Below are 17,231 nucleotides of genomic sequence, written 5' to 3' on the forward strand. Positions count from 1 at the left end.
CATTGACATCAGTGGAGTTGCTCCTGATTTACACTGGTGTAAATGGAGTTGCACCCATGTAAAACCTGTATATGTGAAAATTGAATCAAGCCCAATATCTTACATTGATATTCTGGCTTTCATCCTGAAGTAGCCCAAATAGTTTTACAGACCATACTGTCTATATATAGACAGGAATCACTTTATTCATTACTAAAATACAGCTTCCTCTTGGGTGGAACTCAGTAGCTTTTTAACAGCACATAACACTATGGAAAAGTTTAGAAGTGACCAAGAGGAGAACAATTCCATCTCCAATTGAAATTACTTGATCCCTGATTGAATATGACTGAGAACTGTAGCAGAGTTTCTTTCATAAAAGTTATTTCTTTAGGTGGTTTTCAATATGCTTAGAAAGAAGTACCCAAAGACCTGGTTTTCCTTAGACCTATATATTTAGTTTGAATGTGCTAATATGAAAATATGTCTCATAACAGATTGAAATATTTGGAAATAGCCCCAGTGCAGTCATTGTTTAAATTATCCTGAGATTATTTACTATGTTGTGGTTGAGACTTAAGTGCAGATCCATATATCACAGCGTGTTTGTCACATGGAGGATGAAGGATGTTCATGTTTCCTGTAATTTCTGCAGGGTAATTGGTTATGATTTGTGCATCTAATCCACACTAGAAGAATGTGAGCACTCTGCTGAGGCTGAGGGCTAGCAGTTAAGCAGCTTGAACTAGGATGCACCTGAATTCAAAGCCCAGATTTCATCAAATGTTCATTTGAAACCATCCAAATATTTTAATATATCCATGTTCCCAAAGAGGTTGTGAGCAACTGCATTGAAGACAATTGAGTTATAACAGTGTCAATTTGGTGTCCCAATTGATCCGAAGCACAGACCGAAGGGCAGTGGCAGTGCTCACCGAAGCAATAAGAAGAGAAAGGAGGTGTTGTACATTCAAATACAGGGTTTTTATGGAAATGAGAAGTTATTCCCAGCATTGCCAGGGCCAGATTAAGGTATAGAAACTGCAGGCCTGTGATGAGGGCTCCACTTTCTGAAAGCACATGATGAGATCAGAATCTCAACTTTCATTTGAAAAATGTGTTTCTGTTTCCTCATAGATGCCAAGAAAAGCTTGAAATGTGACCTGCACCAGAGGGGATATGTGGGGGGAGGGGCAGGCAGGGTCGCACCCCCGCCAGCCCCCTCTTCCCCTCCCGATTTGCTGCTTGGTTTGTACTGAGCATGCTCACATGGACTGAGCATGCTCAGTAACACTGCTGAAGCCGGCTGCCCTCACTCCGCCCCCTCACTATTGGCAGGGCATGGGTCACCCCTGCCTGAGTGTAACTGATGCATGTCTGAGTTTGCAGAAGCCTGAAACAATAGCTCCAGGAAGTGTGAATTAGCCCCTTTATCTTAACTCTGAAATTTGCTCATCTCCCCCCACCCCCACAGCTGGAGTGGGGCCATGAGGAGGCATAAGGACTTGGCTAGGATGCTGGGTTGCCTTAATTCAAACCTGAGTATTACCAAAGTTAAAAAATAGTCTGTCAAATATCAATCCAAGCCAATATATGGCATCAGCTACCTGTCTAGGGAACAGGCTTCATAATACTGCACTTTCAGATACTGTTTATTGCTGATTTGGTTGTGGCTGTCCCATGCCGTTTGGCTGTTTCTGTTCCCTTTTTCATTTCTCCCTGAGTTATGCACAGCTTCTCTTCCTTGTATTTACTTGGAAATCTCTTTCTATTCCTGAACATTTGAGGAAGTATGTTTTGAGTTTTGGGTAGGGAAGTTGAGCATGTGTCTCGTTGCAATCTCTGCTCTGTTGTTTTGATTACAGAGTCATTCCCACTTGTTTTCGATTGTTTTACTTGTTTTTATTTCTAGTTTGCGATCACTGAGTTTAGAGTTGGTGAGAGCCTGTCCTTGCTTTGTATATTTCATGTAGTCATGTAACACTTGTTGTCACTGCATTATTAGCCAGAGCTATAACTCAAGTTTGACCTCTAACCTGACTCCCATCCACACACAAAAATCTGTAGTGTTATGTCTACACTACAGAGCCTATGTCGGCCTAGCTGTGTGGTTGCGTCTACCATGGGGGTTCTGCCAGCATAATTATGTGTCCTTTGGGGGTGTGAAGTTTTTACCTCCCTAGCCAACACAGCTGTGCTGGCAGAACTTTGTAGTGTAGCTCAGTCCTAGCTCGAAGGAAGTGGTGCTTCAAACTGGACCTAGCTGGCCCATCAGGTGCGGAGGGGTTGACATTCGAGTGCAGCTGACACTTGAGCTGCTAACGCAGGGGATGCAGCATCTGCTAATCCAGGTACTCTGCTAACCCCAAACACTGTGCTGTTCTTTTTAGGGATAGGGCTAGTTCCTTAAGTGTTACTCAGTTTTGAATGTGGTTGCAGTGATACTTTGTCTGGAAGTTAGTATTGTTGAGGGCTGGGAGTGAAAAGTTCTTGGAGTGTGGTTTTAACAAGCCTTCTTAGTGGTTTGTGGTGGAAAACGGGGAGATGGGAAGATAGCTGAGTATAAGGGCATGTACACACTAGGAAAATAAGTGTCCTTTTACCATGTTACCTAACATCTTTTAACTAAACACTAAGGTATGTTTAACTTGACGTACTAATACATGTTAAAACTACAACAGCCTTGTCCACACTAGAATTTTACCATGTGTTAGTTAACACATTCACTAACAAGTGGTAAAAACACACCTTGTTTCCTAGTGGAGACAAAGACTAAGTATTTAAGCCCGAACAAGAACCCCTCAGAACCCATTTCAGAGGGAATCCAATGTGATTATCCATCTGTGAAAGACTCCTGTCTGCCAAATTCATGCCTTAAACTGAATGCCACATGCAGTGGAAGTTCTGAGTTGCACAATTCAAAGTAAATGACTTGCAGTTGTGACAGTAGACTGTCAGTGTAGTAGACTGAATGGCGTAAGACTTGAATGCAAAGGGAGGCATTAAAAAAATCTGGCCTGGTGAAAAGAAAATATCCATGTAACTATTGTTTACATATTCCAAGAGTGTGTGTGCATTTCCCTGTGAGTCTGTGTAAGGATGGAGAGGACCTTATTTTTCCTGTCCTTATAAAGATGCATGATGAGCTTGCCCTGTGATGTGGTACAGAAAGGAAACATTTAACTTCATAGTCTCTTCTGCTTAATATAGCTTTTCACGAATCCTGCGAGGCATTTGCACCTTGAGTAAACATGCGTGATGTGTGGTGAATCAGACATGGCCTACTGTGTTTGGGGAGCGAGCATACCTTTAAGGCAACGAGTCACAGACTCATAGTGCACAAATAAATATTACGTTGATGCAGCAGCAGAGTTTTAAACAAAAACAAATCCTCCATGGGCTGTTTTTCTGCAATGGGCTGTTTTCCGAGCAATTAGCACGCACACAGGGAAGAAGGAACCTTGAGTTTCAAGAAAAGTAGGAGGGGAAGGAAAATCTGCCCTACTGATCTGGCTTGTGCTATTGACTTGAGTGATTCTCCATTTGCTTCTAGACGTTGTGTAGTCCTAGTATTCTGAGCTAGGCTCTACCTCTCCGTGCTGGTGTGCTACCATTTCCTCCCTCTTTTCTGTTGTGCATGCAGCAATCCACCACTGAGCTTGAGCTGTTCTAAAACCCAGCCTAATGATTGCACAAGACCAAGGTATATGGGCAGATAGAATAGGAACAGTATCTATCTACTGTCTATCCATCCATCCCAGGCTCACTGCCATGGGACCTGAGCATCTTTATGGTTTAACTTTTGGTTATACCTAGAGCTGCAGATTTATCACAGAATTTTTAAATAAAAAATCACAGAGCAGTCATGGGAAATTTAGTAGAAGTGATTTTTGATTTAAAAAAGTGCAATAACAAATGAGGAGGAGGGTTCTGGGTCTGGGGAGGGCTGGATAATGATCCCACCTTGCATGCACCCCGCAGCGATTGTTCCTGCAGCTCCTGTCCTGCAAGGTTGGGCCCAGATCCCCACTCCAGGTGTTTCAACCTGGCACATGGGGTCACAGCGCTGCTCAGATTTGGCCTGGCCAGCCCTCCATCATGACAGTGGAGAGGCAGCCAGGCCAAACCTGAGCAGCACTGTGACTTCACGCACCAGTGGCAAGGCACAGAGCAGGGAGCCAAAGCAATGGAACAAAAACCTCAGGAGCTGTTGCTGCAGGGTGAGTTTATTAAAATCATAGACACAAAGATGAGTCATGGATAAATGGGAAAATCACAGTATCTGTGACATGTTTTCCACCATGACAAATCTGCAGCCCTACTTATAAAAAGAAAAGGAGTACTTGTGGCACCTTAGAGACTAACCAATTTATTAGAGCATAAGCTTTCGTGAGCTACAGCTCACTTCCTCAGATGCATATCGTGGAAACTGCAGCAGGCTTTATATATACACAGAGAATATGAAACAATACCTATTCCCACCCCACTGTCCTGCTGGTAACCCCCAGATGTTCTGGTTTAACTTGGATTTTAACTTGAAGAGTGGTCAGTTTGGATGAGCTATTACCAGCAGGAGAGTGAGTTTGTGTGTGTATGGGGGTGGGGGGGATGTGAGAAAACCTGGATTTGTGCAGGAAATAGCCCAACTTGATTGTCATGCACATTGTGTAAAGAGTTGTCACTTTGGATGGGCTATCACCAGCAGGAGAGTGAATTTGTGTGGGGGGGTGGAGGGTGAGAAAACCTGGATTTGTGCTGGAAATGGCCCACCTGATGATCACTTTAGATAAGCTATTACCAGCAGGACAGTGGGGTGGGAATAGGTATTGTTTCATATTCTCTGTGTATATATAAAGGCTGCTGCAGTTTCCACGATATGCATCTGAGGAAGTGAGCTGTAGCTCACGAAAGCTTATGCTCTAATAAATTGGTTAGTCTCTAAGGTGCCACAAATACTCCTTTTCTTTTTGCGAATACAGACTAACACGGCTGTTACTCTGAAACCAGCCCTACTTATAACCTTCTTATACTGTATGTCTTAAGCTGCTCTCCCTTCCCCCACCATCCCATCGTTTTCTTTATAATTTGGGGAAGGCTAAAACAAGTCAAATAAGTGAGTTTTGCCTTTGATTCTGAAAGGGTGAGTTTCCTGGCCATCCTAGTGTGAATGAATTTCATCACCATCGAAAGCTCAGTTCCCTATGTTTATGAGTCTCGCCCTTGTGATTGATGGTTCTGCTATCCCAGAGAAGCACAGCTATTATAGGTGAACATGACTGTGCTGAGGGAGACAGTTCCTCTGACAATCTGTCTAAGGCATCAGGACCAAACCCTTGAATTCACGGTATAGCCAGTGCAGAGTATGGAGCCGGGGCTCTTTGCAGCCTTAGATTCTGAGTAGCCAGTGGCTGACTTCAGAACCAACTGAATCTTTTTTAATTAAGTGAAGGGGTCCCTAATGTTTGGCTCTTTGTGGCCAAATCAGAGTTGGATGGGATACAGAGTTCCGGCCAGTCAGAGATGGAAGAGGCCATTTTCTGCATTCCCAGATCTTTAGGAATCTAGAAGGACGCCACAGCAGAAGCCTATTTGGATGCTGAGAGAGCGGATGCCCTTAATGGAGGGTGAGGTTATGGACATGGCAGGTTGTTCAAAGTGCTCCCTTCTTCCCACCAGCATCACCTTTGTCATGCCAGGGCTCAACTTCAGCCAGTTATTCTTCATCTCCAGGTACTAGGGTGATGGTACTGTTGATGATGTTGGATGCTAAAGAAGATATGTAGAGCTGGCTGCCATCAGTGTATTGCGGGCACTTGAGCCTATGCCAACTGCTGAATGGGAGACGATGCTGGTACAGGTGTGGTCTAAGCCAGGTAAAAACTGGTAAGAGTTACCTGCAAAGGATGGGAAACGTTGACTCAAAGCATTTAACAAAATGTCTCTAGAGAAGGACTTATTTTCCCAAGCATATTTGGGAGCAGGTTGGAAGGAAGGCAGCATTGTCATATGAACACAGCACGGAACATTAGCTGTTGGGCTGTTCTTTAACCACTTGGATTGTTTTCTTTAGTCTGAGTGACTGTTGCAAAAGACTTTGATTTCAGAAGAAAAGGGATTTAAAACCAGGGAACAGATAGTTTTGCATCCAGTAAGTCCAGATTTTTATGGTTACATTTTGAAAAGTTGGCTATTAGGTTTCTAGGACAAAAAACAACAACAATCTCATTTAACAACTGTCTTGTTTCAGAGACACTAGAGAGATTGTTGTTTATACGCATCAAGATGATCAGAAGGTTGGAACAGTAGACAGCCTGTCTACAAAGCTGATTCTCTCTCTTCCCCCTACCATGCCTTTCCCTCTTTCTTTTCTCTCTCTCTCCTTCTGTGTCTCTCTATTTTTTCATCTCACTTTCTCTGTGTGTGCCCCTCGCTCTCTCAGTCTCACACTCATATTAAATGATCTTTTCAGACAGGCGTCACAGAAAAGCTGTTTTTTAAATTAACACAGGCTCTGCTTTTTATTGACTAGACTGTAACAGCTAATGTGATTTGCACCTTCTTCTTACCAGCTTTCTATTATTAGAAATATACATTGCTGGGACTTAGATGCTGGTAAATATTAGTCACCAGTGGAGCTCGCTAATTGTGTAGATTAATTAATTATTCCAATTGGATTTGTTATTTCCAAACAGCGAGAGGAGCCTGTATTAAAGCAAGCCAAGAGTCCCTGCTTGGCTTATCGTTTTAGAATTAGGGGAACAGCTTTTCTGTCTCATATAAATCTGAAGCCTATTAATTAGTGCTCAGATATCACACCCAGTGCTGGAGATGGGGAGGGGGGGCATCATACTCCTCCTTTCCCCCCATACTTCCTGTCGATCCTGGTGCCGTTGCTCATCATGTTGAACAGTTCATCTCAAACAGTCCCAGTGGCTTCCCCAGTTGCTGCCAGGACATTTGGAAGCACATGAACATTTTGGGTGACTTCAGCAAACTTACTGGTTAAGGTTATTGGCTGGGTTCTTATAAACTGGCTTCTGGGTCATGTGGAAAAAAATGTTCTGTCCCCTAAAAATAATGGTTCTCAAAAATTTTCCCATCCTGGGACTCTGCTCCCAACTCCCCACAGCTAGCTGGGATCTAGCCAGGATCCTCTTCTCATGTAGCCATATGGGAAAAGCAAGGTGGTTGTTACCTCTGACATTTCTTTGTGAACCCCAGGTTGAGAATCCATACTCTGGGAATTATATATATATACGATGAGCCTAATCTGTCTCTCCATCCATCTAACTGTCAGTTGTGTACTGGCATCCATCCCTGTAGTGTCTGAACACCTTCTGATTCTCTTCTCCCTTGTGGTCCAGCAGTAACAAATGAGAGAGGGCCAGGGCTGAGCAGGAATATAGTAGTGTCCATGCAGTACTGAAGGGCAAATAAATGGCTCACGCTCATACTCTTCAAGCCAAGAAACTAGAGGCAGAGACAGTCACAGGCCACAGGTTTAATTCAGCAACACAGCTCCCTGTGGTGTTGTGGGCAGTTGCCAGCTCCACATGAAGCCGAATCAATAATTAGCTGGGTCTGCGTCAGCTGACATAGACGCTGCTCAGAAAGAGTCCAGCTTTTAAAGGCTTTTTATCGTTCAGTAACAGGACAGCTTTGTACCATACATACAAAGGAATGACACAAATCCACCTCCGTCTCAGGTGGGTAAGAAAAGCCTCTTCTTCCCCTGCTTGCAACACTCCCCAGGACTCAGCCCTTTGCATAGGAGGTGAGTATAGAAACCACTAACAAGGACAGACAGGAAAAACCCTTTCTCCTTTTATGTCTGGATTGCTTTAATTGATCCCAGCAGATTCCCTCCTCTGGGTTCTCCCTCAGTCTGCCTCCCCTGCAGGTGCTTGTCTGTGTCTGCCAGGATGCCTTGGAGGGGAAGAGTAAAATTCTCTTCTCCTCACCTTAAGGGAGGCTTTTAACCCCATCACTGCGTCGCCAATGTCCTCTGCTAAATCCTTACAACTGGATCAAACATGCTGTGGTCATATATATTCAGTGTAAATACAGATGGTCCCTCACTAGCAGTAGCCTGAACAGAACTCTAAAGACAGGTATTGGAATCATTGTCCTTTTGTATCTGGACCTGAGCTTTTTATTGGATTGGGACTTTTATAGCCAAAGATGTACTGAGTCGGGGGGCCTAGGCAAGGGTGAAAAGTTCTGACGTTGTTTTGACTGCACCTTTAAACTAGTCAAAGTAAAATGAAATGGAAATGAAAATGCAATCCAGGCACTTTTTGCAGGTTTCCATTTCCCTTCCCCAAGTTGTGGGTATACCGAGATTGTCCATAGCCCAAGTTCCTAGCTCTGACATGCGCTCAGCTTCTGCAACATGAACATCCTTTGTTGTTCCTTGCAGTCCTTTTCCTTACATGTATCTTGATGGGAGACAGGCATTTTGCCTCCCAAAGTCAAGTCAGAGGAGAGAGAGGAAGCCTTCAAGAGAATAAACAAACAGTTCCTCACGTTGGTCTGCCGGTGCTAACAGATATTTAAGTCCAAAAGAGTAAGTGGAACTTCTGAGGAAAGACATTTGCCACAGGGCAAAAACCAAACATCTTTAAGGAAATGCCTTTTATGTACCTGAAATGCTAAGCTCAGTCTAAGAGTCCTAGTAATGACATGATGTAGGTTTAGATTCAAGTCTCAGAAGTGATGGGTTCGTTGTCTTAGAACATCGTACTTGTGTGGCTGGATGCTCGGGAAAAGCCAGAAGGCACAAGCAGTGAACTCAACCAGTATTAAGCCATTTGAAAATAATCTCTTTTTCTCTTCCTTCAGGCATTTTTGCACAGAATCAGACAGAATGCTGTGGACAAAGCCGAGAAATACATAACAGAGGAGAATATCAAGGTACTTCTTCCAGCTTTCTCCTTTTATTGGCAGTTTTATTCGTTTATGTGAAGAACTCATAATTAGTGGCATTAGAGAGTCCTGGGGAAAATTATTCATGAACATTTCAATGAATGAGAAACCAAACATGCATAGGTCATAGTCACATTTGTTTTTCATTTGTTCTTCATGAACATTTTGTGAGTGACATTTGTCTTGTAGGAATTTTAGTTAAAAACAATTTTTGGGACCTGTAGGCAAGTGAAATTTGTGGCAGGCAGAAATGGAAGTACTTGAGCTTCAGCCATTAATCTAAGGTTTATAAACTGAATTGGGGCTTGCTCCTGTAGCACTGAAATCAATGGAAGCTTTGCCATGAGGTTTAATGGGCAGAGGATCTGACAGTAATAGAACAAGGGAACAGCAGCAGCATCCTCATCATGACATGAACAAGGAGGTTAACACCCCCTGTTTTCCCCAGAGTTGGTTCTTCCCTTTCATATGTTAGTATTACTGTAATGTCTAGAGACCCTAATCAATGATTTAGACCTCTGTTGAGCTATGCGGTGTGCAGTCAGTAACTGTAGGCCTTGCTGCAGACAACTCACTATCTACATGTCAGACAGGACAGACGGATGGCACAAACCAAGCCAGACAATGTGGGGGTGGGTTGGCAAGATGAGATAACAATAAAATGAACAGAATTTACCCCAAAAGTAGAAGTCACAGCTCATCACTTAGTCCACTTATGCCACATGGGAATGATTGAGAGACATCAGGGTGGGTTTGAAGGAGGGATTTTAAAGAATAAGGGCACAGATTTTACCAGGGAGTTTTTCCTGTGCATCGGGGGGTCAGGGGGAGAAAGCATGGAGAGGCTTGCGAGAGAAGCGGACACGTGGGCAACTGAGGCTGCCACTGTTGGCAGAGTGAAGGCAAGAGTTCTCTGGAGTCCCTAAGCATTCCCTGTGCAGTCTAGCGTGGCCTGTTAGCAAGGCAGAAGTGTCACCCATCAGCGGAGAGCGTGTGTTCAGGGGAATAACACATGCAGTGACTAGTGACTACAGATCCTGTGTGCTGCAAAATATGTAAAAAACTAATAAACCCACACACCAATTTGCAGATCTGACGAATGAACAAAGATGCTGCTGAATGTTATTCTTGCTGCTATTATTCATTTAGTACTAAAACATGTGCTAATTATGACTGTTCCGTAATCAAATGCAACAACCACTGGCCCATCCAGAAAACTCATTTTCTCTGCTGATTAAATGGATTTGTGCTTGAAGTTCCATTGCACCTCTCTGGGGATGCACCATTATATTTTTGGTTTATTCTTTCGCTAGGTGCCCAGAGGGCTTTCATGATGCAGTTTTTAAAGGCTCTTCCTTATTAATAGTTATTATTATCTTAACCAGCTTGCAGTAAAAGAGCTTCCCTTTGGAAATGAAGGGCCTGTTTACGTTACAGTGGAGGCCGGTTCATGGCAGCACAGTATGAACATCATTTCCTCCTTTCTGTTCCCACCAGAAGCAGTTTCAGTGTCTTTCCTGCAGCCAAGATCTTTTCCTTCGTAGCCTCCCCATGGTGTTCCTCGCTGGTGCCCTGTACAGGCACGTGCCCATTTGTGCTCTGTATCTCTGGTTACTAGGGAGCTGTGAGCTAGCTAGCATCCTGGCTGGCTGGTGGCACGAACTGTGGAGAGTGTATAAATGGTTTGGAAGCTTGTTTAAAGATGAATCTCTCTCCTCCTCTCCCTCTTCCTGCAGTGGGAATGTCTGGAGGGAAGCTTAGAGTATTTTGACTGTTATTCACTGCAAAGCAAAGGAAGAAAATGTCTTTTAGGACCAGCTAGGATAACACTGTCAGTACTGGGCCTGTAGATTTCTCCTACAGCTGGCATTTTAGGTGGTTGGAGAGTTCAGGGAACCTTGGGCACTAGTTGTGTCACCTCTAAAATTACCAGTCCCAGGCCTGGTTTACACACAGTTTTTGTACTAATATAAGTATTTTGGTTCGAGGGGTGATGTTTTACTGAAATAATTAGATTGATACAACCCCTAGTCTGGATGCAGTTATAGTACCATAAAGGTGCCTCAAATACATACAGCTTATTCACCTTTCCATATGGGAATAGCTATCCCAGTATAAAGCACTGGGTATATGGCTATAACTGCAGCCACACTATGATGGTTGTCCCACTTTTACTGTACCTGTCTAACTAAAGTGATACAACCGTTGTGTGTAGACAGGTCCCCAGCTGCAGATCCCTGACATAGTGCTGGGAAAGAGAAACTTCATATCAAACAAACAGACTTTTTAGCAAAGTTAGGGAAGGTCCCTCTGCCCCCTTTAGCCTCAGATGACCTTTGTTACCTAAGGCGCCTGGATCCCATTGACCATCACAGAACACAGTATATTACACAGCAGATATTCCTTGGATCATAAAATACCCCCTTGAAGACTGCTCCTTGTAGGGTAAAGTCATGCCTAACAGATGTTTTTCTCTTCCTTGCTAATCTCCTTCTGGCATAACTTTCCTCCTGGCCATGCAACAGAGGCTAATATATCATAACATCAGTCACAGCTGAGCTGGAGAGCTGTGGTATGTTCTGCTAGGATTTGCACTGGGAATTTTCTGCAAGCAAACAAACAGTCCCTCTGTGGAGCGAGAAGCTTGTGTTCCTCTCCTTCTTCCTCTGCTTTCTTTGGTTGAGCACAGAGAACTGTTCAAAGGCCAACAGTGCAAATTCGCCATGTTGGAATGCTTGATTCTTTTTGAGCCAAATGGTGGCTTTAAGCCACAGGCCTGCATTGGGGATGGTGCAGGGCTACAGTGTTCTAAGTCAATGGCTCTCAACTGCGGTCCGGGGCCCCTTGGGGGCCGTGAGCAGGTTTCAGAGGGTCCGTCAAGCAAGGTCAGGGTTAGACTCCCTGGGGCCGAGGGCAGAAAGCCGAAGCCCTTCCGCATGGGGCTGAAGCTTGGGGCCTTGAGCCCCACCACCCGGGGCTGAAGATGAAGCCTGAGAAATGTAGCTTTCCCAGGCAATTGTCCTGCTTGCTGCCCCCTAACACTGGCCCTGGCTTTTATATGCAGAAACCCAGTTGTTGTGGCACAGGTGGGCCATGGAGTTTTTATAGCATGTTGAGGGGGCCTCAGAAAGAAAAGGGTTGAGAACCCCTGTTCTAAGGCAAGCACTGAGCCTCCTGCAGTGAAAGGGGAAAGCATGTACAATGCTGTTCCGAGAGGAGGATGTAGCGTGCTTTTTCTCTGCACATCCAGCCAGCAAGTGTGGAGCGGGAGAGGATTATGGCACTGCCCCCTTGAGAACCTTACAGCACTGGTGGGCAACATGCGGCCCATCAGGGTAACCACTGGCGGGCCGTGAGACAGTTTATTTACATTGAGCATCCACAGGCACGGCTGCCCACAGCTCCCAGTGGCCGTGGTTTGATGTTCCCAGCCAATGGGAGCTGTGGGAAGTGGCAGCCAACACATCCCTGAGGCCTGCGCCACTTCTTGCAGCTCCCATTGGCCGGGAACGGCGAACCACGGCCACTGGGAGTTGCAGGCAGCTGAGCCTGTGGATGCTCAATGTAAACAAACTGTCTTGTGGCCCATCAGCGCATTACCCTGACGGGCCGCGTGTGGGCCGCAGGTTGTCCACCAGTGCCTTAGAGGGACACAGTTGTGTCTATCCTTAATGTAGAGTGGAAGGCTCTTTGAATCCTCAATCTTGCACATGCTGGCAGGGGCCAGACACAAACTGGCTATAGGAGGAAATGGACTTCATACCTGTCCTGGGGAGAGTTAGGACTTGAACTCAAGGTGGTTCCTCCCGTGAGTGGCTAATATCGCATTAACTCAGGCTGAAGCATGTGATTTCATAGCCAATGGGTAAAATCCAATGCACAATATTGCAACCCGAGAGCATGCCTGATAGCTAAAATGTGGGGTGGGAAGTGCTGGAACCTTCTGAGTATCCTGCACTTCACCCAGTGAATGTTTGGAAACTGGAAGCCATTTCTCCTTGGTATTGTTTACATCACAAGAGTGTCACTTATTGATGAAGCCAGAGCTAGGAGGCTGTTTGCAGCGTGAGAAATGGCTTGACTTCACCGCATACTTTCCTTTTGACACTGGCCTGGTTAGAAGAAAGGATTGGAAAATATAGTGTAACACATATATCCCAGCTGAGGCTCTTGTATACAGCCTGCCTGTTAAGCCTGTCCATTAGTGACTGCCAATGCTCATAGTCTAGCTGGGTCACTTGTTTGTCGGGATTCCTTTCTCTTTATGGCAGAATTCCAGCCCCTGCACTTCCACTCACGGTTTCTCTTCCTTTTTCATATGGTGATTACTAAATACTATACAGCTTGCATGTTTGTAGCACCTTTCACCCAGAGAACTGTGCCAGCACACTACACCCCAGGGGATTCTTTTCAGACCTGAACTGAATGTGTGTTTGCACATCAGCAGTTGTGCATGCTCACTCCCATAGATGCTCACACAAAGTCAGAAGTTGTGTTCGCACATGGCTAGCAAGATACTTATCAAGTAAAAGGGTGCACAAATGCCCAACTTGCACCGACACACAGTAGTGCATATGCAAATTAGGGGGCTAATTCTCCATTACTCTGCAGCTTGTGTGGCCATTTACATCTGTGCAAAGTGGGAGTACAATGCTACTATTCTGATTCGGCAGCATTGTTCTATTGATTTTGCTCTAGAGTAAATGGCAACACAAGGAGCAAGGTAGTAGAGAACTGAGCCCCTTTATCTACACATGCACTTCTGTGTGTGTATCTGTATGTGCAAGTTGGGAATCAGGCCCTTAATGTGCAATTGTGCATATTTAAATACATGCCAAATTTTGGTCTGAAAAATTAGGTCCTGTGTTTTAAGAAAATGCTTTGTCCACTAGTAAAATACACTAAAGGTGTGCAACATGGCTGCTATTTCACAGCACACAGCAACATTGCATTGCAGGGTCAGACAAAATGGTATACCTAAGTGAATAGTATCATAATTATTTAAAGGATAAGAATAATAACTCCTTCCAGTTTGCCGAGAAAATTATTGCTAGCCCCTCATGTTGTGCAAAAAGTACCACAGGATCCTTAATGACCACAAGTGCTGACGTGTTCAAATGACCTCTTACAGCTGTTTCCTCCAAAAATTGATTTGTCATGAGTGGGAGGGGAAAGCAGAAGACTTTTTTTGTCCCGTCTCCTTTAATGTGAGTTTGGCCTTTGTGAGCCCACATGGTATTTCCATTTACCTTCTTGAGAGTTTGTGAGAAACCTTCTATAGAACTGACAAAGGCCGATGATGATTATCAGGCCTAGATACTTGGAAAGTTCATCTTTATTTACATAGGTCAATGGCACAAGCAAAACTAAGATCCTCCCTGGGGGAATGCCGAGAGTGTGAAAGACACATAATCATTCATACCCCAGAGACATTTTAAAATGATTGCTTCCTGGCAGCAGTAGATAGGCACCGTATTTAGGCACTTCTATTTTAATAAGACACCCCAGCCTTCATCAAGGTTTAACGCTGGATTTTTCTTGGTATTTCAGATCTTGTTTTCCAACATCGAAGACATTCTTGACGTTCACAAGGAGTTCTTGGCTGCCCTGGAATTTTGTTTACAACCAGAACCTCAATCTCAGCATGAACTGGGAAATGTTTTCTTAAAATTTGTGAGTACAATGACTTAATGCTATCTGTAAATGCAGCTTCCTGTCACATGCTCCCACGTCCTAATCTCTTAGCTTTGGTAATGGTACCATAACAATGTGTATCTTTTATGAACGTACTATGTGGGGTGGGAAAAACCTTTGTGAATGAGACTGGAACAATGGAAACCAGATCAAACCCAGCAAAACAAGGAGGTATTTTTAGAAATTCTTCCTTTTCCTCTTGCATAGAATTTCTTTTTTCTTTTCTTTTCATCCAGCTGATCACATTTGACTGCTAAGAGTTTATTTCTTTGGTTCTAAAAATTTCAAAAGAGCATCTCCATTCTAAATAGAATCAATGCAAAAATCTCTATGTTTTAATGCAAAATAAGATAGAGATTTTAAACCCACAAAAGACAGGAAATTCAAAACCAAGGCACCTACTGTAGCAGTTCTCCTTAATAACTTGGTTACACAATGAAGGCCCGATTTTCAAACATTTAGGTGTGCAATCCCATGACTAATTTGTGCATAAAATACACTAATTGTGCATGCAAGACAAGTAATTATGAATGTGTACAACTTGATTAGCATCTCACTCATGTGCCATTTGCATGCAAAGTCACATGATTTGCGTACAATAACACATAATTGCATGGACATTTTGTGTGTGCAACTGCACTCCCAAGGCATTTGAAAATCAGAAACCTCCCACATAACATCTTTGCTGAGAACTCTAATAACTATATTCAACAGCAGCAACTCTCCATTCAAATCTATTCCATCAAGCTTCAATAATCTGTGGTGATCCAGACTTTATAGCGTACCTGGGTCTGTCTGAGTGCACATAATTTATACAGCCATTCATTACATTCATAGAACCACAGCACCTTCTCCCTTTGCATATGTTTGTTTATTTATGATAAAAGAAAAGGAGTACTTGTGGCACCTTAGAGACTAACCAATTTATTTGAGCATAAGCTTTCGTGAGCTACAGCTCACTTCATCGGATGCATACAGTATGTATCTGATGAAGTGAGCTGTAGCTCACGAAAGCTTATGCTCAAATAAATTGGTTAGTCTCTAAGGTGCCACAAGTACTCCTTTTCTTTTTGCAAATACAGACTAACACGGCTGCTACTCTGAAACCTTTATTTATGATGTGACAATCATGTAAATATTATTACTAGTAGTATAATATATTATTTATATTGTAGTAGTGCCCAGAGGCAATAGTGAGGAGTGGGGCCGCACCATGTTAAGGCTGTGCAAACACAGAGGAGAACAACAAATCATAGAAATGTAGGGCTGGACTGGACTTCACGGGGTCATCTAGTCCACCTCGCTGTGTTGAGGCAGGATTAAGATAAAGCGGCTAGCACATCCCTCGGCCCACGCTGCTTCCTGCTGCCCCCATTGGCCTGGAGCAGTGAACCGTGGCCAGTGGGAGCTGCGATCGGCCGAACGTGCGGACGCTGCAGGTAAACAAACCGTCCCGGCCCACCAGCGGATTTCCCTGATGGGCCATGTGCCAAAGGTTGCCGATCCCTGGTATAGAGAGACAAGGTGGGTGAGGTAATATCTTTTATTGGGCCAACTTCTGTTGGTAAGAGAGACAAGCTTTTGAGCCACACAGAGCTCTTCTTCCAGACCTTACCCACTTTGTCTCTCTCTAATATCCTGGGACTGACATGGCCACAACTACACTTCAAGTAATATAATATAACAGTCGTTTTCAACCTGCTGTCTGCAGGCCCCTGGGGGTCTGCAGACTATGTCTAAGATTTCCAAAGGGGTCTGAACCTCCATTCAAAATTTTTTAGGGGTCCGCAAATGTAAAAGGGTTGAAAACCACTGATGTATAATTTGTTATTGAAATGTTTAGTAATTAATTCTTAATCGAATACCCCTTAAAATATACATAAATGTGCAATAGAGAAATTATTAGACTAGGGCTTCTCAACCATTTTCTTTCCGAGCTTCCCCCCCGGCTATAAAAACTTCACGGCCCAGCTGTGCCACAACAACTGTTTCTCTGCATATAAAAGCCAGGGCCGGCGTTAGAGGGTAGCAAGCAGAGCAATTGCCCGGGGCCCCACAGCACGGGGCACCACAAAGCTAAGTTCTTCAGGCTTTGGCTTCTTCCCCAGGTGGTGGAGCTTGGTGCCCCAGGTTGCAGTCCCGTGCGGCAGGACTTTGGCTTTCTGTTCTGGGCCCTAGCGAGTCTAACACTGGCTATGCTTGGCGGATCCCCTGAAACCTGCTCGTGGCCTCCCAAGAGGCCCCGGACCCCTGGTTGAGAGCCACTGATTAGACAGTAATGCCAGATGGATGCGTGCTACTGCAAATTTCTCTTCTATTGGAGTCTAATGGACTGGCACCTTCTGCATCAGTTTGCACTGAAGCCTGTACAATGCATTGCTCATAATGTCTACATGATTCTGTCCCACAGTCCCGCAAGAGACAAAGGCCTGCAGTCCATACACTGCAGTGAGGCAAACTCCTTCCATTTCAGAATATACAGTCAAGACTGGTCATAACCATAATTGCTATATGTGTCCACCCAGGGCTCCAGATCTAAGGAGATGCAGGAATAATGCTGGGAGGCACTCTAGCCACTTAGTTCCAGGCAAGCAAGGACCACGAGAAGGTTAGCAAAGGAGGAGAAAGCAATC

The 17,231-nt window shown here is 44.3% G+C and overlaps 1 protein-coding gene across 3 annotated transcripts in view; it reads left to right on the forward strand.

Moving 5' to 3' along the window:
* Positions 1-17,231, forward strand: part of PREX1 (phosphatidylinositol-3,4,5-trisphosphate dependent Rac exchange factor 1) — a 226,362-nt gene that overhangs the window by 88,239 nt on the left and 120,892 nt on the right. For all 3 annotated transcript variants that reach the window (XM_084645550.1, XM_084645551.1, XM_084645549.1), the window contains exons 2-3: positions 8,821-8,892; positions 14,455-14,577. In XM_084645550.1, the coding sequence (XP_084501676.1) occupies positions 8,821-8,892; positions 14,455-14,577 (195 nt within the window). The remainder of the gene's footprint in view (positions 1-8,820; positions 8,893-14,454; positions 14,578-17,231) is intronic.

Source organism: Lepidochelys olivacea (assembly GCF_965140295.1).
Source record: "Lepidochelys olivacea isolate rLepOli2 genome assembly, chromosome: 13".
NCBI classification, from domain to species: Eukaryota; Metazoa; Chordata; order Testudines; family Cheloniidae; genus Lepidochelys; species Lepidochelys olivacea.